The sequence below is a fragment of the Hyposmocoma kahamanoa genome, unplaced genomic scaffold (assembly GCF_003589595.1).
Source record: "Hyposmocoma kahamanoa isolate Upper Pololo Valley unplaced genomic scaffold, ASM358959v1 232, whole genome shotgun sequence".
NCBI lineage: Eukaryota > Metazoa > Arthropoda > Insecta > Lepidoptera > Cosmopterigidae > Hyposmocoma > Hyposmocoma kahamanoa.
In genome coordinates this window covers 10,114,767-10,140,774 of record NW_020653750.1, presented here as the reverse complement: position 1 = coordinate 10,140,774, position 26,008 = coordinate 10,114,767, and the positions used below count along the sequence as shown (strand labels likewise).

Below are 26,008 nucleotides of genomic sequence, written 5' to 3'. Positions count from 1 at the left end.
GCCTCTGCGCCCGTCACCCTGAAACATAAGTTGAAAAGTCAATTTCAAAATCGGAACGCAGTAATGCTCACATTACTGCTTGGTGGCGGAAATATGTAAGGTGGCAGTACTTCCCTGGACGAACTCTTTCACAAGGAGCTCTATTGCTACTTAAATAAACTGTACGAACGAAACGAACAATATGGGAGTGCATATAAAAAGACTGTCTGAATACGAAACTAAATATGGCTTAGAATATATCATTTATTTCATATTATCAGTGTCATAATATTACAATTAAAAATACAATGTCAAGGGATGATACGATCGTCACTATCGCAAACTATGCGTTACGTATTTTACATGAATTATTAATATAAAAGACGTAACGTAGGTTTCGTCAGGAAGACGATGTTGCGGATTGACATAGTTATGTAATTAATTTAGTTCTACATAAAATAAAGTAGTTTATCGACTGCTTGTCTAAATACAACGAACAAAATTACAAGTGTTTAAAAAAAAAAACTCATCGACACTGTAGATTGAATTATCCAATAAAAGGAGTTTTAGTCGGGTATTAAACGTCTCGTCGTTTGTAACCTTACTTATGTTAATGGATCATTCTTTCTCTATAATACAATTTAAATTTTCAGCAATATCTTCAAAGAAATAAAACCAGGATTCTAGTATTTAAGAGCAAAAATTATTGTAAGCGTTTCCACTCATGCAAAAATAAACACAAAAGGGCATAAACATTAGGTAGAATTTACAATAAACCGATAAAATGTTTCCATACCGGTAAGCGGTAAGCGAGAGAAAAATACATAAAAACATAACATGTGACAAAACTACAATATAAAGTAGACGTTATATAAGAAATGATTCTTCAACTCAACAGACAGTTATGAAAGTGTAAAAAGATAGCAATATAATATCCCACATGTTTCCGCAAAACAAAACAATTATAACAATAAAATACTGACGAAAAAAGATAGTAATAGCTTTGTACAAAGAACTATGCTTTGTCGTTTTTGGGGAGAACGTGAGCGGTCGTAAATTTGTGCTGATGGTTATGAGGTCGCAAGTGCGTAGCGTCTATTGTCGTGCGCCTGCTATTAGTCATAAACGTCACGAAATTGTATCTGCCATCGAACTTTTTCGCAATCCTATTGTGGCCACACACTCGGAGCACGCATTTTTGTAAGTAATACCCACGGAAGAAAAATAAATAATGGAAATGCCATAAGCTCCGATTATTATCAGGATCGTTATCGCCAAAGCTCACACTATCACTATATCGCACTGCTATTACAATAGTGTTGTAACTCAAAATATGTGAAAATCAAAATTATACTATTGCTGGACGTAAAATTTGTTTCTCTACACATCAATAAAACTGTCGTTAGAATATTGTAAAAAACAATTAAAATTTAAGTCAACAAACTTAACTCAAAATGAGGCAAACTTATTGTTACTTAGTTGTGGACAAAACAGTCCTTACTCAAAAGTATGAAATTTATTTTTCCTTTTTATTTTTAAATATATTTGACTAGCAGGAAATTGATTACTGTCTGTTAAAAAGTTTAATCTATACTTGCTTTTTGTAAATAAACATTTGCTTACGCTTATCATTTACAATATTTATTTATATATATTATAAACTGCCTCCGTGGCCGAACGGTTACCATGCCGGACTGCCACACAGAGGTCCCAGGTTCCAGAGCCAGGCCCAAGTTCGGCCAGGAGAAATATTTGTATGGCCTACATTTATTTCTCTCGTGAGTTTGGGGGTAATTTGTGATTATCTATGTGTGCGTCCATGGCACCCGCGACTCACGACGGTTTTGAGTGTGTGCGTTATTATTATTATTATTTGAAATATAATAGATCAAAACAACCTGCAAAAGATAAACGGGTCACTATCATAAATGTTTGTTATCCAAGTAAATAACCTTTAGAATAAAGTGCTTTAGTTTTAATACAGTTTTTAAGCCTCGTAAATGGCAAATTTTGAATATCACCCGGAATCTTATTAGAGAAGAATAAATTTGTGGCTTTAAAAAGGCATCAGTCAAGAACAGGCACATTATTTTAATCCTCATATTAATGTCATGTATATCACAGTTTTTCATAAAAAATAATTTTGCTTCGTAACGTAAATTACATTTTTATAAATGTGACGCTAGTGTAAAAATGTTAATTTCTAAAAGTTTTTTTTGTGTATGGGTAGAGATCATAGATTAGCCATAGAGAGATAAAAGGGACATATTGTTTTTAGTTATTTTTCTCATGTATTCTTAACAACCTAATTTAGGTGACAAATTTTTCTAAATTTAATGATCATAGTCTTGTACTAACTGTACCGAGTTCCCTAGTTCAAGATCAGGTACTTGTATGATACAGATGTAATTGGTAAACAGCGTCAGTATCAGCAGAGCTTCCTCGTGAAAGATTTCGTCTAGGGAAGTACTGCCGCCTTATCTATATCTGCCGCCAAGCAGTAATGCTCACATTACTGCGTTCCGGTTTTGAAGGACAAAAGTGCTGGTGAAATTACAGGCACATGGGTCTTGTCAGCTTATGTCTCATCGCTACTGCATTGGTCAGGCGTGTCGCTTATCACCAGATGCGTGACTTGTTCGCCCATGTTCATTTGGTATCATAGAAAAAAGTAAACATTACACTTGAGCAAGTTCATTGCACATTTAACCATATTCCCCTAAGAAGAACTAGTAATTAGATTTTTTGTAAATAGATTAATTATGAAGTCAAATTATTTCCAATAATCATTTCAATACATACTTAATAAAAAGAAACCTGGAAGAGCTAAATTCGAGATTTTTGTTATCCTAGCAAGCAGAAACAATATAATAACCTTTTCCATAAAGTTTTTGTTTTACGGCAGTTTTGAACTTCGTAAATGGGAAATTTTGTATATTAACAGGGATTTTAGTATAGAAATTATATATTGCCCCGTAAATGAATTTGCTTTACTCTGATAGAACTAGGTATTTTATATTTAATTGAAATCATTGTTTTGTTATAGATATGGTAGTGTACACTATAGCAGCTAGGGCCTCTTTTTAAACATAATTTGTTCCTTAGTTAAACGTTTTAAGTTCCGCAAACCAAATGAAATATACATATATAATAATAAACAAACCCTGGTTGGTTTGAAAAAACAAATATACGCAATTTAAATCCGGAAAAATAGTTTCATTTACTAATTGTAACAATCGCGAAATCCTAAGAACTCAATATTCAAGAATTTACATTTTTGACCATTTTATGTTGAACCAATACAGGCACTACGGCAAGAAAGGACATTTTTGTGTATTATACTATATAAGGCTAATAACACACGGCGCCGAGGCGGCAGCGTTTTTTGCCGCCGCCAGGCCGCAAGAGTTGCGGCGTCATACCGCAGCTACAGCGGCGCGACTACAGCCCATGCGGCGTGAGCAACTGAAATCGTACATTAGTAGACAATTGCGGCAGCGCTCGCCGCCGCCGCCGCGATGTACGTATGAAAATATGAGAACAAATCCAAAGGCGACTACAACTGCGGCACCGCGGTGCCGCTTTTATTTCGGCGCCTCGCCGTGTGTAGGAGTGGAGGACCGTGAGGAGTGGAGGAGGCTACACCGACAAGAGCATGGCTCTTAAATAAAATAAAATGAATGAATGCCGTGTGTAATCAGCCTAAGTAGGTACTGTCCGTGAACGGGTTAACTAATCAATTAAAAATTTATTTTAACCGTTTAAATATGTGATATAGTGTGCGAAATAACGTTTTATCCGATTGAAGGGTTTCACGATAATAATTGTATTCAAATGTTTCCATATCTTGCGTAACTCCGAAATTCGTATCATATTTTATTTCAAGCGATACGATAATAATTAATATTAAATGTCATGATGAGCACTCGAAAAACTTACCTCGGAGCTCCGTACACAAGTCGAAAAGGGTCCATAAATAAGTGTGAGCGCGACATCTATTGCGACGCCGGAATCATTTATCATAGTGTGGGAAATTTTATTTGTGCTAGGGCTACTTTTTGTGAGAACATTAAAAAGCGAAGCAAAACATTTCTGGGAATTTATATCTTGCATTTTCTTTTATGTTTACATGTTACACGCTATACAAACTAATATTTTAAATGCATAAGAAACTCCGTCTGCTACGTTTTCACGCCTAGACCGCTGAACCAAATTTCATGTTTTTTTTTTACTATTTTTTATAATATCAAGTGACGGGACGACCAAGTCCTAGCGCCTGATGGTAAGCTACACGCCTGTCCATAACAGTTGCAGTGCCACTCAGGGCTTTAAATCGCAAAGATCTGAGGGATACTGCCACTGCTGTCACCATGAGACATCAGTTGATAAGTCCCATGTGCGTGTAATTTCACCAGGACCCTTACCCTTCAAAACCGGAACACAGTAATGTTGACATTACTGCTTGGCGGCAGAAATAGGTAAGGTAGCAGTCTTTCAGTGGGCGAACTCTTTCAGAAAGAGCTCTACTGCTGATGACTTTTGGTGTAGTGATAGATGAGACCTAAGAAAAGGAATAGGCTACTTTGTGTCACAAAAATCAGTGTCACAAAAATCAATCTTAAATATCTGGAATTGGTGATAAAGTTTGTGTGGACAGCCAATCATTTCTCAAATAAGTAGTGCAGTATGCTATTCGAAGTACTTATACTACGCAGACGACGTCGCGGGTTCCAGCTAGTTACAAATACATATATCAAAGAATAATAGGCCAATGATTGATGCTCAGAATACGAAAAGCGTTCGGGGACGTAGCAAGTTTAGCTAGGCAGTCTCTGGGGTACACAGAGACTGTGGGAGCTCCCAACGTGGATTGATGGTATGTTTGACTGTAGTAAGTTATTAGAATAGTTTGTCTATTATACTTCACGGTTTTTTTATAACGCATACATTCATAGCCCCGCACTAGGGAAACCTTGTATCGCGGGTGCCATGACCACACACATAGACAACCATAAATTACACTTAAATTCCATATTCCATTTATTTGCTAGACACACAAAAAAAACATAAACCATACAAATGGAAAATCTTACATGTAAATAATAAGTAAAAACACAATACTATGTCTATGGTCACAAAGTGATCTCAGTAGGTACATGCTGTGCAAACTTGGTTTGCACAGATTTTTAGCCAGAACCTGATTTTTAGTAGGAGCTACGACCTCACGCGGGTGTAACAGATCATTTATGAAATAAAATTAGGACAGATCAATAATTAACTATCTATCAGGAGCGCGAAAAGAGAAAAGAAAACAAAAAAAATTACTTACACAATAAAAAATGATAGGTATTGACAATTTTAGGACAAGAAATAACATTTCCTTAAATGTAAAAAGCGTAATAAAAAAAAACAAAAAAGAATAAAAAACAAAAGCACGCCAGTTATCCCAAACAAATACAAAATATGTCTGAAATTTACTTAAAACATATTTTGATGACCCTGGGCTAATTCGGCATCCTTCTTCTGAGCAGTCAAAATAATTTCCTCAGTTTGGACTTAAAGGTTGGCTGGTACACCCAAACTCACGAGAAAACTGTAGGCAACACAAATATTTCTCCCGGCTCGGAAATAGTACCCAGGACCTTTGCGTGACAGATCGACATGGTAACCGTTCGGCCATAGAAGCAGTAATTTTTTTTATGACACCAAGTAACAGGAAAACAAGTCATGGGCCTGGTGGTAAGCGACACACCTGTTCTATCACTCTTATTCCATGGACATAAAGCTTTTTCTGATCGGTTCAAGCCGAAGGAAGAAACTGACTCCCTAAGTTGCACCGTGCACGTCATAAAAAAATTCAAAGAACAAAATGTTTCTGCAGCGGAAACTTATTAATACTTTTCGTATATTTATTTTATTGAATATGATAATGTTTTTACTGCCATGATTTTCATATATTTTCCGCGGAAATACTGATACAAAGATCGAACAAAACTATGAAAAATGCCTTGGGACAGAATGAACTCGAATCTTTTAGGAATTAATATAGAGGTATATGTGGCGCAACATCACTCTGCAACAAGCAGATAGAAAAAATCGTAAAGTCTGCTGACACAGACTGTAGCTGAGTTGGTAAGAGCGGGGGTTACCGTTCTTACCAACTGGCAACAAACGTTGGTTCGAGCTCAGTCAGATTAAAGGAATTTTTTTTGTGGTTTTTCTGCGTCAATGGCTAATAATACTTTTCCTTCTATATCGTAGCTAACTGGAAATTAATTTTTTTTAGAATTATAGTAAAATAGTTTTTCGATATCTCAACTATAGTTTATAGGTTTAGGTTAGTTAAAAGTAAACAAACTTCAACTGTCACTTGGTTAACCGGTCAAATACAAACGTTTAGTAGTGAATTTCATACGTCGTATTACTGCTGCACTTTTTAATTTGGTCGCATATTATTGGCTGTCATCTTTTTAAAGGGCTGGATTTTAGGTTGTTAGCGTAGTAAAGTTGTGATACGTGTTATTAAACATCTTCATGTAAATATTATTTATGTTATACACTTAGTAATTTTAAATAAGTAGTTCGAAATGTTGTCTATTACCTGAAAATATTTTCATATATTTAGAACCATTTTCAAAAAGTTCATTATAATTTTACAATAAGGAACCAGGTAATGCCTCATAAAATACTTTATTACGTTTTGTTTACAGAAATCAGAAATCAGAAATGAGAAACATTTATTGTATGAATTGATAAAATACAGGTGTTACTTATCAGAAATTAGATTCACAATTCTTACCCAAACCAGGCGTTCAATGTCTTAAAATTACAATTCAATTAAAATTTATTACAACTTAAATGTCAAAAATTAAAATTATAATTAAGTTAATTATACAACTGTCAAATATTTGACGTCTTTATATAAAATTCGTAAGATTGTAAAAAACTTTGCCAGTTAACCAATTTTTTAAACAAGCTTTAAATTTATCACCATTTAAACATTTCATTTCCATTGAAAGTCTGTTATAAATTCTGATCGCTGTTACATAGATAGTGCTGTTTATTTTAGAGAGGACAAGAGGACAAGACGGTCCTTGTTTCTGACGTTGACGGCATGTACATTAGATATTTTAGTAAAGAAGTTACTGTGATTGCGTACAAAAAGACATATTTCCAAAATATATATTCGTATTAAAGTTAGGAAACCCTTTTATTTGTACAAAGTTCTTAGAGAATTATCACTGGATTTAGATTATGCGTAAGCATCGTTTTTGTATTGTGAATATTTTAACCGCATTGACAGAGTTTCCCCAAAAAATTACACCATACATTAGTAACGGGTATACGTATCCGTAATATGCGTTTTTTGCTACTTCAACCGACTCTACATCAACCAATACAGATAAAGCGTAGCAATAACTACAAAGTTTGTTATTTAGCACATCTATGTGATGTTTCCAATTTCAGTTTTTATCTATGGTAATACCAAGAAATATTGTATTATTTGCCTCATCAATAACGTCATTTTCACAAGTTATGTGTAAATCTAAGTAATTTAGAAACTACATTTAGTTAGTTACCTAAACCTTTGTAGTATAGCACCATACAGATACTTAAATATTAATATAAATAAGATTATTAATGCAAAGAGCGAACATAAGGAAAAATTCCTTCAATTTGACATGGCCCCAAACCTGCGTCTGTTTGCCAATCTAGTCGGTAGACATTTCGAATTTCTGTATGCGTCTGTTACAGATTTTTGTTTGTGGTTTTAACGACTATAAAATGTTCGATCTGTGTACAAATAATTATAACAAAATAGTAGAGTAATTTCACAAGAAATAAATAAAAATTATGCAATAAAACATCATAATATTGCATAAAACCAATAAATAAAATGTAAGTTTCATTATTGTAACTTTTATGGCGCCATTACAATGACGAATTACAATGACAAAAAATAAATTATACCGTTTCTTACTATATACTCTTTACAATTTGACTATCGATTTATGTGTGTGTATCAATGTAAAGCTTGTATCAAATAACTCGTCATTTAGAGTAATTGAATTGTTGTGCAAATTGCTAATTCGTATTAACTCAATTTGCATGAAATTTGAATTTGAACAAATTGACAAAAGGTTTTAAGTGTGGTTGGGGCTTGTGCGAATTGCTAATTAACACCATTTCATTCAGAATTGCATATACTTACAAACTGAGACATTAAGTACTTGTTTCAAAAAAAATCCTTCAATCTGGCTGTACTTGAACCATAATTTTCTCACAGATGACACAACTTCGATCTTTTAAGTTAACTTTTTTTTATAATACCAGATGGGACGAACAAGTCGTGCACCTGGTGGTAAGCGACACGCCTGTCCATAACAGTTCCAGTGACACTCAGAGCTTTAACTCGCAAAGATCTTAGAGACACTACCACAGCCCCAATCGCCGTGAGACATAAGTTGACAAGTCCTCTCAAGTTTTACCCTTACCCTTCAAAACCGGAACGCAGTAATGCTCACATTACTCCTTGGCGGCAGATATAGGTAAGGTGGCAGTAATTCCCTGAACGAAGGAGTAGCAATTCCTCGTGTAGGAGTTCACCAGGAATTGCTACTAAAAAAACGAAGGTATAGGGTAAAAGACCTCGAGGCAAAATACCTCGTCGTTGGTGCGACAAGGTAACTAACTATCCTCACTGGTTTTGCTATTTCAACCGCCCTACGCGAAGCCGAAAACTGAACGAAGTTTCCACTTCGTTCGGTTTTCTCTCGTACATATTGCCAAGAAAAACTTTCAGGGACACGAAATTTAGCAACGAAGAACATGACTTAGAAGAACAAGAAAATAACACACATATAGCGGATAATACTTCCCTCTGAATTTCCGGAATTATACTGTTATATTTTATTCTATATTTGTGATTTATATATTTATTTTGATGTTGATTGATGTATTTAGAAGAAAAGTTTTGTTATTATTTCTACACTTACAATCTGGGCCCCAGTGTTTCAATGAGAGATAAGTTTAAAGAGATTAACATTCTTACACTAATGTCTCAGTATATTTATGGAAGTGTTATTCATGTTAAGAAAAATATAAATTTGTTTTATGAAAAATAGTGACAGACATAACATTAATACGAGGAATAAAAATAAAACAGCTGTTCTTGACAGTCGTCTTCGTAAAGTTTCAAATTCATTTAAGAGGCAATGTATATATACGCTTCTATAATAAGATTCTATAATAAGTTTATTATACAACTTCTGTTTATCATACAGCTTCTGCGTACTTGGATGACAAAAATCCGTGATAGTGACCCGTTTAGCTCTTTCAGGTATTCTCAATCTAAGATGTTTAAATTAAATATTGCAATGATAAATGTATTCAAATGTATATTTACAAAGAGCAACTCCTAAAGTTTCTTGCTCATTCTTCTCAAGGGAATCTGGCTTACGAGCAGTACAGTGCTCACTGAGCAGTAGAGTTTAATCCGTATGATGATTTCAAGTGTAATTTGCTTGCCTATGAAACAAAGATCTTATTACTTTGACTATGACTTTGATTTTGCCACTTCCGGATACATAATTCCAGCCATCTTACATTTTCAAGATTAATTAACAGTACCTGTAGAGTTTCTTGTGAAAGAGTTACCTATTTCTCATGGTGTCATCATCTGTTAGGTCCTGGGTTCAATACTCGGCCAGGTCATTGAAGAAAAACTTTTCTATGTTATTTCGGGTTTGGTATTTGTGGTACCGTCGTTTCCAATTTTCATAACACAAGTGCTTTAGTTACTTGCTCTGGGATCGGAGCAATGCGTGTGATGTTGTCTAATATTTATGTTTATTTATTTATTCGTTTAGTAATGCTCACATTAATGCTTGGCGGCAGAAATAGGTAAGGTGGCAGTGCTTCCCTGGACGAACTCTTTCACAAGGAGCTCTACTGCAAGTTTAAACTAAATACAATCTCATAATATAATATTCAAACACAATGAATATAAATGATTAAGTACAAGTCATCACAGCTTTGATAAATGCGTACTGTGGTGAAGAAGAAGCAGGGTAATATCCGCCACTCGACGTTGGCATCCGTTTCGTTAAGGTAATTATTCATTGCCTTCTCATTTCTAGGGCGGAAAATGTTTACAACGCAAATGTACCGGGTGTAACAAAAGATATACAGTTGTCATATATATGCCTAAAAAATTAAATTCCATAAATTTTGCAGCAGACTGTAAAAATGGAGTTCATCGGGTACTAACGAGGAGTGAGCAAGACCATAAAAATGTAATTACATTTTTTTATCGAATATCATAATGTTTTTACTACTATAATGTTCGTCTAAGAACTCGATAATTCGAATAAAAAATTCATTTCTTTCTTTATATTTCACTGACACTTTCATTCAAGCTACTATTATTCAAGCTGATTTACTCAATATGTGTAACGTCTTTATCTTTATCAACTAATTTCCCACTGCTGCGCCATGTTGTTTGTGTGTTTACGCCATTAGGGTAGTCGATACATTTGTCGTATGAAGTTTGAAAATTTCATTCTATTTCTGTATACACATACGAAACGAATACTTTCTGTAGTAAGTGTGTGACGGTGTGACCTCCGTACATCGTCATCCCACCTTTTTATCGCCTTTCTCCGGTTACTAGCCACTCGTATTTAAATTTAAATTTTGAATTGTTCCATAGTTCTTTTGCCTCGCATTCTGATTTTGTTTTGTTCCACTGTCACTCCCTGCCCGATCGCGGCAGCGAACACGTCTTCTCGTCTTATTTTTTCGAGCCGTGTACCAGTTTCTAAAAATCTCTTGTACGATAAATATTTTAAAAATCATAAATATTGTTAAAACTGGAATAAATATTTATAAAGCGGGATTTATTACCACTAGTTCTTTACGCTTTTGAACTTTTAACTTAAGAGGCTGCGGAGGCTACTACTACTCTCCTGGCTACATTACAATCCTATTGAACAGTCAACAGAACTCCTCCAGCGCCAGCAGCGCTCTTACAAGTGTTCTATGTACTGAGGGTGTACTCCTGTTCCCCGTCCGCCATCCGACCGAAACAATTACTGTCAAATAAGTAATATTCGACCAAATCAAAAGAGGCATGATCCGAATGAAGCTTCATATTTGACATTGTCTTGTGATATGGTCGAGTATTACTTATTTGACAGTAATTAATTCGGACGGAGAGAGTAGACCCCCTTAAAACAGAACAATAAATACAGTAGTTAGCCTTTCATCATCATAATAATATCATCATAACATCATTATCATAATCAACCCATTCATACGTCCCACTGCTGGGCATGTGCCTCATCTCAGGCGAGGCTTTAGGCCATTGTTGTGAACCTTCTTCGACGTGCAGATTCCATCGCTATGTTTTTCCTCACCGAAAAGCTTATGATAAATTTCAAATTAAATTTCGCACACAAATTCCGAGTAACGGTAAAAAAAGAAGAGATTCGAACCCACGGCCTCTGCTTGAGTGATAGTATGTCAAACCTTTAGGCTACCTTGTTTTATATATATACATTTATGTATATCATTATAATATCGTTATACCAAGTGAGAATAGATCATTTGTTGTTATAACATCATTACGAACATTATCAACAAACAAAAATTAATACAAATACATATATTAATACAATAATAATACAAATAAAATAAATAATTAATAAATAAAATAATTAATACAAATAAATACTTATTCCAATTCTTTGTTTGTGAAACTAGCCTAAATTATTATTGCACTAATATTATTCAATAATTACCAATATTAATTTTCATTATACAAATTTAATTAAAATTGTACTAATTACTACCGCCAGTGAAACATAATATACATCAGTTGTTATGAGTTAACGCTCTCGGGTCTCGGGATTTAACGCTCGTGATGTGTAACTGAAAACACCCAAAGGATTCATTCGGAAGATTCAATCAACTAGTTTGTATGAAATAGATGACTTGCTAATTAGTACCATAAGTTATTTGCACACGAGAAACAAACAGCCAAATTCTATAGCCGTAGTGGAAAGTTTCCGAGTTGCACTTCTCGCCATCGCATTAGCCACGCTTCATTTATTCCGTGGAAATACTCTTGTGTACTTCCGTAATGGTTTAGAAATGTTACCCGTTATCGATGAAATATGTGTTTAGTTAAGTTTGTCTTGACTTACACCACAAACTTTTATTGCCAGTGCGTCGTTGCAGCATTTTGTAAGATAGTTTTTGGAATAAGAATTCAAATGATGGTTACGTGTTTTATGTTATATTACTGCCTCTGTGGCGGAACGGTTACCAAGCAGGTCTGCCACGTTGAGGTCTCGGGTTCGAATCCCGGGCCGGAAGAAATATTTATATGACCTTTATTACACCTCTACATTTACTTCACTCGTTAGTGTCGGTGTGTGCGTTATAATCTCTGTACAGAGTACTAAAAAACCTACCTCAAAAGTCATTAATCCCCTAGTTTGCCACCCTTAGAGATGGAACATTTTCTTCGAATTTAATTGGGACTACTATTGAAGTATCTTCTTCCCAACAAAAAAGAATCGCCAAAATCAGTTCACAAATTCTGAGAGAGAGTTATCGCGCAACATACATAAAAAAAACAGTGCAATCGAATTAAGAACATTCTCCTTTTTTAAATTTGGTTAAAAATAAAGTTTAAAATATGATAAAATTCTGTCTATTCATAAGCTGTTGTGTCCGAATGTCAGATATACGTGATATCCACTGCTATTTTGGGTAGCGAAACCCGAGTGAGTATGCAGTATTCCTATTGTTTAAACCCAAGCGGATACCGCTACCGCTGTGGGTACCGAAACTTTCTTGAGTTTAGCCCATTCAGACAATCACTTCTGTTGTGTCAGTGAAAAAGACCACATCGCAGATGGTCACTAACTTTTAGCAGTAGAGCTCCTTGTGAAAGAGTTTTTCCAGGGAAGTACTTTACCTATTTCTGCCGCCAAGTGGTAATGAGCCTGTGAGCATTACTAGTGAAATTACAGGTACATGGGAGTTATCAACTTATGTCTCAAGGTGACGGGCGCAGTGGCAGTTCCCCTAAGGTCTTTGCGAGTTAAAGCTCTGAGTGGCACTGCAAGTGTTGTGGATAGGCGTATCGCTTACCACCAGGCGCACGACTTGTTCGTCGTGTCACTTAGTATTATAAAAAACCTGCCTTGCAGGGTGTGTAGAGTACCGCGCCATACGCGACCTGGGTATTGCGCTGTATTTCGGCATCTTTGTTTTTTTTAACTCATAAAAATGTGAAATTTTATAACTCCTCTATTCCTCTATAGGAATAAAAGAGTAATCGACTAATTTCGTTCGTAGAACCTTTAAACCTCTGTCAAAAGTAGTCATTTTCCAGATGTGGTCTTATTACACTGTGGGTGTGAAATATGTATCTAGTATTTCAATTACTACTTGAAATTGTATTTTGTAAGTGATATTTGAAATACTTTCTTGGAGTCGGGTATTTTGTGCTTTACATAATTGAGTTCAAAATGGTGTATTTACAGGGTTTGAAATTATCGAGATTTATTTTCTGTGATAATTATTTGATAATTATGTTATAATTATCCATGCTGATTCATAGTTACGTCTCTTTAATTTTTGCCTAAAAATGACAAACAAAAAAACAAAATGGACACGAAGAAAAATCTTTGAGAAAACGATTTAATTTGTGATTCTCTTTTGAGATTGACATTTGACACATTTGGTTACGTCTCGGATACAAACCTTAGAGGATGGGAAAAAAACAAAAGAAACAAACACATGACACGACATTACTAGCAGTAGCATTTTGTTATTCCAATTATTTTCATAAATATGAAGATATTTATCAAGATTATGAAGGTGATAATCATCAATGATAATTATCATCAATACCTCATGAAAGTATTTTAATTTTCGCATCTTAAATATACAATTATATAAATTTGTTTTCTAATTTATACTTTAATTAAGGCATAGCAATAATTATGCCCAGTCCCGCATAATGTATCTCCCAAGTTACAACAGTTTATAAGACTTATGTCCTAAATCAACTCGTATACTGTTTCTAACAAAACAGTTGTAGAACTTTCGGCACCACAAATGAAACCCTCGTTTATGGGACAATTAAATCTCCGACGGTGGAAATTCTTCTTATTTCATTCTGATGGGCGCTTTGGCAAGAGTAACCTCAACCCTTGTCAAGAGCCAAGCGACCCGCGACCGCGACTTGGCGCCCGCTACAAACCAGTAGACATAGACAAATTAACTGTAGACTAACAATAACCATTAAATATAGACCACCTGTTGTTTCCCTTTTTTCTGAGCGACATTTTCACCCTACGTAATTTCCTAATGACGAACTCTAGAGTGTGTTACGTAATGTATTGAAATGTTCCCATCCGCTCCTACATTTGTGCCGCTTCCCTGTTACGTATTATTTATTATATAGGTGCTTTGAGTAGTCGAAATAACGGTAGGATTTTCTTTCAGGAAATTTTCTGCCACTACTTTTATTAGAAAGAATAATGTGCAAATTTTTCTTACGTGCTGTCAATGTTGTTTCTTTTCGCTATTTGTGTCTAAACAAATATTGTGGATATTCATAATGTTGTGGATATTCCAAAAATTCGAACGATGCGTTTCGTTTCCTATATTTATATGGCGAACCGTTCTACGGGAAAATTCCCTGCCTGCAGACTTGTTCCCGGAACGGTTTAACACGGTTTAACCTTTTCAAAGTGATGATAAGGTAGATAGTGCCTATTCACTCTACAGGCACTATTTAGCTTATCGTCACTTTCCATCATGTGAGATTGAGGTCAAATGCGCATTTAATATTTTGTAGTATTTCTTTTAGCTCATTCATTTTTTCTGTACACGTATACGAAAGAGCATTGAACAATAATTTATTTTGTTTGAAATTGAACTAATTAAAAAAACTGTAGCTTAAATATTATGCTATTTACGGAACGCAAATCAGTACAGACTATAAAAAATGCAATATGTAATATGACAATGACAGATACAGACTGTAAAATATGTATTGATCAACTATAAACTATTCATGTATGTAGCGTAGGGCATCATAAACGCGCATGCAAGATAGCTGTCAAATAGCAAGTATTGCTGGATAGTCATTGACTTACAAATAAATGGGCGACGGGTCTAATACAAAAACCACGAAAAAAATGTCCCAAATCAACCTATTTAAACGTAGTGACATGTAAAGGAATATGAAAAAGCTAAAACGTTGAATTTAAATTGTAATGTCATCGCAGTACTGTCCAATTTTGCTTGCTTCGCTGTCAGTCGAACAAACGAAGACTAAAGCATGAATGACGCCCTGTATACGATTTTAACGCCCTATAAGTTCGGACACTTTTTAGCGCGGACCCGACGTCCATATAATTGTAAGTCAATGTAGATAGTAGAAAATATTTTTTATGATAGCATGAGACGAGACGAACAAGTAGTACGCCTTGTGGTAAGCGACACGCCTATTCGTAGCAATTGCAGTGCTACTCAGAAATTTAAATCCCAAAGATCTGTCACCCTGAGACATAAGTTGACAAGTCCCTTATGCATAATTTCTCCAGCAACCCTTCAAAACCGGAACTCGGTAATAATAAAAGGTGTGGTTCTTCTAATTAGGATTTTCATTTAGAATATAGCTTCATAAATAATTTGAAAATGTAAATTCGGAATAAAACGAGGTTTACTTACTATTTAACGAGATTGCTCAGCCGATATAAATTCCAGTTTATATGACCGATACGTTATATCGCGGCCTCGTAGCTTTAAAAGTGTTGACATATTTTAATATCCACCTGTCCATAATATGACGCCCACATAACACAAACTGGTCCCTATTATTGCCTTTGAAACAATCGCTTAGTTCTTCGGATTATATCGTACAAATCTTTTTTCCCACGATCTGATCACTATGATCTTTCCGTCGAGACAAAACACTGAAAGTTAATTACCATCGACCTAGAACTCATCGATCCAGAAACCATGCAACAAATTTGCAAAGAACGGCAAATTAATTCCGTATCGATAAAATAAACGGTCATAACAGATTGGCTGTTTGTAAATGCACTCATAAAATGAGTAGATAAACAAACGAAATGCTCCTTATTCTCAATTGTACCGCACTCCAGTGACCTCAGTCTGTGTATTGGAGCGGATTTTGGAACATCACTTGTGTTACGAAGTCTAAAAAAGTAAAAATTTGTGGTTGCAAAACATTTAGAATGAAGAATTTCTTTCTTTTTGTCCTTTCCTTCATCCGTTTTATTTTATGTATATTTTTTTAGCTGAGATACGGCATTTTGTTCACCTCATTAATTAAATTGCGTACGCTTTATATAACATTGATTATGTTTTTTTAAATCCTCTTTTTATAAAAATATAAATTTGTCACAGATGGCGTACGGCAAAAAGTCGTTTAAAAGTAAAAACAAAGATTTACAATAAGGACATGGAGAAATTCGTGAGGTTCGCTGGTTTGTTCCGTGACTTAACTGGCATAGCGTTTGCCACGGTTTACTAAGAAACGCTGGTTCAAATATATGCTTAATACAGAAGAAAAAACTAAGTATTTTCTACCTTTAACCCATCTCGTAAAGTAGAATAAAGACCGAGCCCTGGGGCATGTTGATTTTTTAAAGGAAAACATTCAGTTAAGATTCTTTACTTACTTAATGAATTACGTTTAAAATCTTTAACAGCCTCTTATAATAGCAATAAGATCTTTACTCTTATGTACAGTCGTATACACTAGGTAAATAAAATAAAAATTGTATTTTTTTTTGTTTTTAACGTCTTAATAGGTGTAAGGAATGTATAAGTTTTGTTCATACAGAACAATAATTTCTAATTTTAATAATTCCATTCAGCGTGGCATATTAAAATAAGAAAGAAAACTTTGAAAGTCACTAAAAACTTGAAAGTAATTAAAACTGAATAGACAAATAAAAACGAAACGTGGAACAACGCGTACTCACAGAAGACACGTTTTCGTGATTTGTTAATCTATCCATACCCACCCTACGCTTTATTAATAATATCTACCCACCCCACCTTAGGCAATTTCTAGTGAGCAAATATTGTGATTTGTCAACGTTAACATTAAAAAGTGAAACAATACCTAGTGTCGAGACGGGCAACTTCGCCTGGTGTGCGACACACGCGTCCGTAGCAGCTGCAGCGTCAATTAGACCTTTAATCTAGTTTCTAGTAGAGTCTAGATATTTAATAGATCGCAAAGATCTAAGATGATGGGTAAGTTGTCAAGTCCCAGGTGCCTGTAATTTCACCAGCACCCTTATTCAAAACCGGAACGCAATAATGCTCACATTACTGTTTGGTGGCAGAAATAGGTAAGGACAAACCTCTTTCACAAGGAGCTCCACTGCTACTACGTGGGGCGCACTATAAGTTTCTGGAATGACTAAAAAAATACTATAAATGGTCAGAAATATATTTATTGTTTCTCAAAATATTCTTCGTTAGCGTTAATGCACTTTTTCATACGAATGAACCAATTTTGAAAACATTTATGCCACTCCTCCGTGACAATCTCAGAAACACATTTTTCATACTCTTTGACAAGCCTCTTCAGGTGATGAAAATCGTTGACCGCGTAAATGGTTCTTAATTTTTGGAAATAAATAAAAGTCCCAAAGTGCCAGGTCGGCACTGTACGCGGGATGGCTCATAAGGTCAACGTTATTCACCTTCAAAAATTCATTTGTCTGTCTGGCCGTGTGAGAACTGGCATTATCGTGGTGCAAGATGATACGGCGTTCACGGTTATTTTTACGGAGTTTGTCAATAACTTCCGGCAAACAAATTGTCGTGTACCAATCATTATTTACGGCACAACGATTCTCCAAAACAACAGTGCCCAGTGTCCAGTTTTATTAAAAAAAGAAGCAATCATCCGCTTCGAAGTACTGTGCAAGCGCGCCACTTTGGTTGGTTTCGGCTCATCTCGAAAGACCCATAAGCTCGATTGCTGCTTTGTTTTGGGATCGTAACTATAAATCCATGTTTCGTCACCTGTTACTATGTCACATACCAAATTTGACGCCCCTTCGTTGAATCTGGTAAGCATGGCATTGCACCAAGTGACACGATCCGTTTTTTGAGCCTCAGTCAAATTGTGTGGGATCCACCGAGGGCACAGCTTCTTCACACCCATGAAATTCGGGCCTAAAGATGCCTAATTCGGGCCTAGAGATGCCTAATTCGGGCCTAAAGATGCCCGAATCTCATGGTATGTCACATGCCTGTCTGTTTTGATCACACGGCGCACAGCATCGATGTTTTTGTTGTTCACAGCAGTGGACGGGTGACCACCACGAAATTCGTCACTGAGATTCACACGACCGCGTTTGAATTCTGCAAACCAGCTATAAATAGTCGTCTTGCATAGTGCTTCATCGCCAAAAAATTTTCACGAGTTAAATCCATGATGATGTAGACAACCATATTTCTAAAATGACGCCACAATGTAAAAACAAGTGACAGTCAGATTAAACAAACTGTACTCTACAGCCAAAGAGTTCCATTTTCACATATTGTAATTACTTTTTAAATATTGTTTATGTAAGTGGCCAATTTCGGGAACTTATAGTGCGCCCTATGTAAAACATGGCTTATTTTATTTTTTATCATCATAGTCATAGAAAAGGTAAACTCTTCAAACCGTCCGCAATTTTCAACAACTCTCGCGGATTCGCTAAGTTTGTGACAAGTAACAATGTTGCATACGACCAAACGCAACAATGTGTGTTCTGAAAAATAAGATTCCTTCCCAAGAATCCCTTTATACGTGGATATAAAGATTTTATCTTTAAAATTAAGATTTGATCGCTCTATGCGCAACTACGTGCATTTCAGCTATATCTTTTATAAGCGCTTCGTGAGCTGGGTTTAAACTCTTTGATGTTCTCGAGGCATCTGTTTCGTGAACTCTGTAGGCACTAACAAAGATGGATTTAACCGTTTTCATTTGCATTTGCTCTTCCTCCAAATAACTGTCGTCATCAACCCATTTATACGTCCTGTTGTTCGGTACTGGTCTCCTCTCATGGCGATAGTCTTAGGCCAAAATCTGCCATGCTCACACAATACGGGTTTTATCCTATAATAAGATTCCAATTGATTTTTTTTATCTGCCATTTACGAGGTTTAAAAGTATAGTGCAAAAAAAAAACTTTATACTGAAGGTTATTATTATTATTTTTATACAGCTTCTGCGTACTTTTATGACAAAAATCCGTGGTAGTGACCCGTTTGGCTCTTGCAGGTCGAGACTACCTGCAAGAGCCAAACAATCACTACCACGGATTTTTGATATAAGGTATTTAAATTGTATATTGAAAGAAAGAAAGAGGAAAGAAATAAATATTTATTCCATAAAGAAACAAAACAGCACACATACATTTAACAATTACAAAAAATAATTATAACATGTAAAAAAAATGAAATAAAAAAAGGGGAAAAAACTACTACAAGTTACACCGTTTTGATATTACATTGAAATTTCAATCAATGTGCTGCCACCTAGCGGTTAATGGCTGAACAACGACGAATTTTTTTTAACGCAACAACAACAACAACACATATCGTGATAGTAAAAACATCATGATATTACAATTCAAAAAGCGCTTTTGCTTACAAAGTTTTTTTAAAGTAAACAACGTTTTAGCGTTTTTTACTGGAAGCGAAAGGTCATTCCAGCACTTATTCGCTGCGAAACGAAAGCTGCCCCTGTACAAAGTTAAACGAGGGAGAGTCAATAACTGAAGATGCGGGTACCGCATATATCGGACGGAAATCGAAATAACATCATGATATTCAATCAAATAAATATTAGAACATTATTGTCAACAGGTTGTGGAGGTGGTGGTGGCATGCGGCGGCGATGACGCGGCCCGGCCCGCACGGCATGCGCGTGCGCTGCTGACATGGCCTTCAGCCGCGCCGCCCTCCTCTCGCTTACACTCCTCGCAGCACTCGCCGGTAACTCTTATTAATTCTCCATTATTAATTTGAAAGCTTGGTGCCACCACACCACCACACTCGCACCTGTTGGTAAGTACTACCCATCTAAAGTCTCATTGATTCGCACATAATTGTCATTACACCAATAATGCAACATGACTTTGACACCGTCCACGCACCGTCGTGAACTTCTTGTTTATCATTTCCCTCTCTCCGACTGTTTCCCTCTTCACGGTAATTATCGTCGGTTCCTAACGCTTTTCCTACCTTTAATGTTAATATAGACGCTGATGGAGTGGAGCGTTGTATACACATAGTGACCCCGAAATGCCTGTGTGTGAGGTTTTTAGGCGGGTGATTCTACTAAGCAATACGAAGAAATTTTATTATTGCTAAATGTTTATACATACACTATAATATGCTGGCCCGCAGATTCTCGAGATGTTCCACAGACGTCAAGATTGCTCTATTCAAAGCTTACAGCCAATAAGTTTACTCGAGTGGCCTGTAGGTTAAATGTACGAAACGTTCTATAGGAACGCCCTACGTGTACATTACAATAATAATAATAACGCACACACTCAACATAGTCCCGCAGTAGGATAACCTGTGTCTTGGGTGCCATGGACACACACATAGATAGCCACAAATTACACCCAAACTCAGGAGAGAAATAAATATAGGCCATACAAATATTCCTCCAGGCTCCCTGGAATCGAACCTGGGACCTCTTTGTGGCAGTCCGGCATGGTAACCCTTCAGACACGGAGACAGTTAACTCATTCAGGATGCTGTTGGGTCTGTCGAGATGCTGCAGTACATTTAGATGGCTTCCATGTGACAACGCGAAAGAAATTGTAGTCCCAACCCAATGGCATCCTGAAAATGATTGTTAACAGGTTTGATTGTCCAATAATGTTCTGGATTGGGCAAATCCAATCTGAACCCCAAGTCTGCTATTTTTTAACCGACTTCAAAAGAAATGGAGGAGGTTATACGTTCGGCTGTATGTATGTTTTCAGATATCTCCGTCAATTGTGGACCGATTTTGAAAATTATTTTTTTAATCATCTCTGTTGTATGTCGATAGAGTGTCAATGGCAAGCTTTTGTACCTTTGGTATTCAGCTAAAAGTTAAAAGTAGTGGTTTGTCAATTGCCTAGCCATCGAGCTACTATTCAACCACCGTTGCAATTTTTTGACATTCTGCTCTGCAATGGCGAGTCAAAAGCACATCGACATTATAGTCTACTAATATTATATTTATTTAATTTAGAGACTAAATTGCTAAGATAATAATAATTAAGATATTATGCATATTTCCATGGTAATTTTGGTAAGGCAACTGACACTCAACTGCCATTGCAATAAAATTTTAGCGGAATAACAAATATTATCACAATTGCAAATTAATCTCAGTGAAGTCTCAATGGAATTACAATAAAATATTAGTAGCAGTAGAGTTCGAAAGGGTTCGTCCTAGGTAGCCACCCGAAATATTTCTGCCGGCAAGCAGTAATGTCAGCATTACTGTTTTTTTATAATATCTTTTTAATGTGTCCCGGTTATGAAGGGTAAGGGTGCTACTGGTGAAATTACAGGCTCGTGGGACTTCTCAACTAATGTTTCAGGGAGACGGGCCCACACTCAAACTCACGAGATAAATAAATGTACGCTCCTTACAAATGTTTCTCCCGGCCCGGAAATGAAACCTGAGACCTCTGCCTAGCTAACCAGCGTGGCAACCGTTCGGCCACAAAGGCAGTTAAAATTTAAAAAAGTTATAATATTGCATGTATATGAAAGAGTTCGTCCAGGGAAGTACTGACACCTTTCTGCCGCCAAGCAGTAACGTTAGCATTACTGCGTTCCGATATTGCAGGGTACGGATGCTGGTGCACATGAGACTTATCAACTTACGTCACAGGGTGACAGTGCCCCTCAAATCTATGCGGTTTAAAGCTCTGAGTGGCACTGCACTGTTATGGTCAGGCGTGTAGCTTACCATCAGGTACACGATTTCTTCGTCCCGTCACTTCACATTATAAAAAAAAAGTGATCATTGTTTTTTCATTGGTTTCAGAAAATTACCAGAATTGAGACCCTGTTTTTATGTATATTAAATAAATAGTTTTTGTGTTGCTACGATGTATAATACTAACCTCTTTAAGTGAAAATGTTACTAACAATTTGTATGGGTATTTATACCTGAAATAAAGAAATTCTATTCTATATACACTTCTTCAAACTTTTACTTTCGTACAAGAAAAACACGATTTGACAACACAAGCGCCGTTATGCTCTTTGATCATAACAATATCACGTAGCGCAAAGGTATTCTATATGTACTTACTTAAAGTACAACAGTAGATAGGTAGTTATGTAGACAACACGGAAGCAAAACATTGAATAGCAACGATGTCCGTTTCCCCCAGCAATATTACTTTAAGCACATACCAAATTCCCAATGTGTACAACCATGCGTAGTATCTCTATTATAGTACCTATAAGTATAGATAGATTAGGTCCAAGTGTATCATTTTCTAAATGGTTCTAACATAAAAACATGAAAAAACTTTATTTCTCAGCAAAATATTTTCTTTTGGTAAACGAAAAGTGAAATTTGCTTACTACGGAAAACGTAAAAATTTTCGTGTTTCTCTATAATTATAGACAAAAATATCATTTTCTCAAACATGCTCGGAAATGTTTGCATTACTTTCAAAAAACGTACACGGAAAGTTTGTCATTTATGGACCGTGCGACTTCTTCCCGACCAAGATTATGTAAATACCACTGTGACAACTACAAAAGCAAAGTTCCAGGGGTATAGTTACACTTTTCTACATACTTGTTGCTCAATCAAACAGAACCAGAAACGGATCTTTTTTGAAAATTTGTTACATAGTGTAACCCAAAAAATTAATGGACCAACTGAAAATCCCCAGAGGGCTGGCAGCCACTTTGCCAAACATATTAGCATAGCTATACAAAGGGCTTTAAAGTATAGTAGCCCTTTGAAACTTTATAAGTCTCCAGTATAGACAATGCCTTATCATGCAGTGTCATCTTGACGACTCGTCTCTTACCGGTTACTTGGAAAAAATTTTGTCGCTAGGGCGTTGTATGAATCTTAAAAAGCTTATTTCCTCGACTCCATTAGATGAGGCGAAGTTCTACACGTGTTACGGAGATTAAACGCGTGTGAGGCGTTCAGAGAATTTTGAATAGACTTTATGGTAACGACCTAAGGACGCTAATTTGGAACGGCGGGGTGAAGTTTAGAGCTTACACGATGCGTCACTCATTGTCACATGCCTATAGACTTACATTGCCATCTTAGTAACAGCGTTTACAGCGTGCAGTTAAGCATCCTGCCTAGCCGGAGATCGGGACGTTTTAGTAATCGTGTAAATGGCTTCAATGAACTTATTAAAATGAATTAAAGCGTTTTCGATAAAGTGTGTTAGTGTTAGAGTGTTTTCGCGTCTCGGCGTGCATATACTTTTTTGTTAGTCATACTAACTATTCGACTAACGTGTTCCCGAAAGGTGTTCGAGACGACGATTTCTTTACATGTGATTCTGTTTTCAGCTTCTCGCAGGGCAGTTGGTATCGGGAGGCCAGTAAATGCGGTCACTTGGTCACACGATCGCGATCGGCTCAGATCGACAGTTGAGTTTCTTTCCTTCCACCTTACTCACCATAACCAGTTTGTCAAAGTGGTCTGGTTGTCGGCGAGGAATATAACCCGACCAAAATACTTCAGAATTCTCTGGAAGCATATTGTGGAAAGTTTAGTTATGATACCGAGCTGCTTAAGTACCCATGGATTCGTTTGTTCTTCTTCTTCGAGCATATACGAGTACAAAGGTGTTTTATTCGGAGTGTCGAGATTTGCCAGTGAGAGAGGTTGTGTGTCGTTGTAAATATGGAATGGGAAGATATTATACTTTACTTGTGACATTGAGAGGAATCGCAGGCTGTCCGTATCAATATGTCGGCACAAAGGCTCATACAATGTACTGAAACTTGTAAAATTACGCATTTCAAAGCTTTCTACACATCCTTTTATACATGCAAGCTATGAGTCAAATATACGCAGCGGACTTATAGTGACCGACGTGTCCAGTATAATAACGCCTTCAGGTTTCTGCTGGGGCTGCCGTGGCGCTGTACTGCGTCAGGGATATTCGCGGAGGCGCGCACCCGTCTCCTCGCCAGCACCAACCGAATCTTGAGGGTGTTCGCTGGTTGGTGGGTCTCCCCAGTACTACGCCTTTGGATGCAGCTTCACACTTAGCGTTAGGGAATTCCAGCAATAACACGATTTTTTACCACCACTATAGTTATGAAATACTAACAATAGATTATAAGTTGTAATAATACTAACAACCTATGGATTGTGTCCAAAATAAAATCTTTTATTATTATTATTATTATTATTATTATTATTATTATCATTATCATTATCTAATGATAATTCATTATTGTTATCGTTGTCGTTATCGTTATGGTTATCATTATTAATATGTTTTTTTATTTATTTATTTTTATATCTATTTTAGACTCTCGCCTTTGCGGCCTAAAGGTTAAAAACGCGAAAGTATACATAGTCCAGAACCATGATTAACTGCCTCTGTGGCCGAACGGTTACCATGCTGGACTGCCACGCAGAGGTCCCGAGTTCGATTCCCGGGCTGGAAGTAATATTTGTATGGCCTACATTTATTTCTCTCGTGATTTTGAATATAATTTGTGGTTGTCTATGTATGTGTCCATGGCACCCGCGACTCAATTTCCATAATGCAGGACCATGAATGTGTGCGTTAAAAAAAAATAGGCGTGGAAAAATATTTCGACGTATGCACTGCGAAACAGCGGCGTTATAAATTACGAGTAAGTAGGTAACATTAATCTTAATGAGAAGAGAAACATTCAACAAAAACAGGAAACAGAATGAGGAATTGTTAAGGGTAAAAACATTTTTGGTAATTCAAGGAGAACGCGTGATTGACAACCATTTATTCGTCCATTAATTCTTACACGCTATATTCATTCCGTCTCATACTAAGTTATATATACTAAACAGAAAAAAAATCACACACACATAATTATATTTCCATACGCCGTGTACCAGTATTCTGATAAATAATACCAACACCAGCAATAACTACATGCACAGCAATAACTACATACAGGAAAGGCAATAATATTAATAATGCACCGCATTAAAAATAGCGCAGTGGAAATTACTATTTAATCCTTAAATCCCGTCTGTACATGATTCGTCCGCATTGTTCATTCGGTATATTTTTTAATCCAGATAATACAGTACTGTTTTTTATAGTCCAAGCTTCGTTTCATTCGAGTTCCATAGAAAAAGTGAATATTGGAATCTAATATTATTTAATAACTCTTTTTAACCAACTTCAAAATAAGGAGGAGGTTCTCATTTCGACTGTATTTTGGTGTATGTTACGCGATTTCTCCGGTATTTGTAAACCGATTTCGATGATTCGTTATAGTATTATTGTAACCAGTGACAGGACGACCATGTTCGTGATCATGCCACTGCGACCATCACTCTGTGACATAAATTTCCAAGTCTCATGTGCATGTAAGGCTAGCACGAAAAGGCACGACACTCGCGCTAATCCTGCCCTGTCGTGCTTGCCCTACTGTAGTTTCACCAGTACAATTATCCTTCAAAACCAGAACGCAGTCATGCTCACATTGCTGCTCAGGCTGCTAACAGATTGACTGTATGTCTGCAGTTAATGCATGAGGTCGTAATCAACTTCATGTAGCCGTGCTCTCGAATGCATGAAGTTGATTACGACTTCACGCATTAACTGCAAACATGCTGTCAATCTGTTAGCAGACTTAGCGGCTGAAATAGGTAAGGTGGCGGCAGTACTTCGCTGGACGAAATCTTTCATAGTGAGTTCTACTGCTGAAAATCTTACACCATCATCATCAT

At 36.3% G+C, this 26,008-nt stretch overlaps 1 protein-coding gene across 2 annotated transcripts in view; it reads left to right on the top strand.

Annotated features, from left to right (window-relative positions):
* LOC113228529 overlaps nucleotides 1-26,008 on the top strand; it is a 68,050-nt gene that overhangs the window by 23,475 nt on the left and 18,567 nt on the right. For both annotated transcript variants that reach the window (XM_026461872.1, XM_026461871.1), the window contains exon 2: nucleotides 19,915-20,043. In XM_026461872.1, coding sequence (XP_026317657.1) covers nucleotides 19,989-20,043 — 55 coding nt within the window. In that variant the 5' untranslated portion in view covers nucleotides 19,915-19,988. The remainder of the gene's footprint in view (nucleotides 1-19,914; nucleotides 20,044-26,008) is intronic.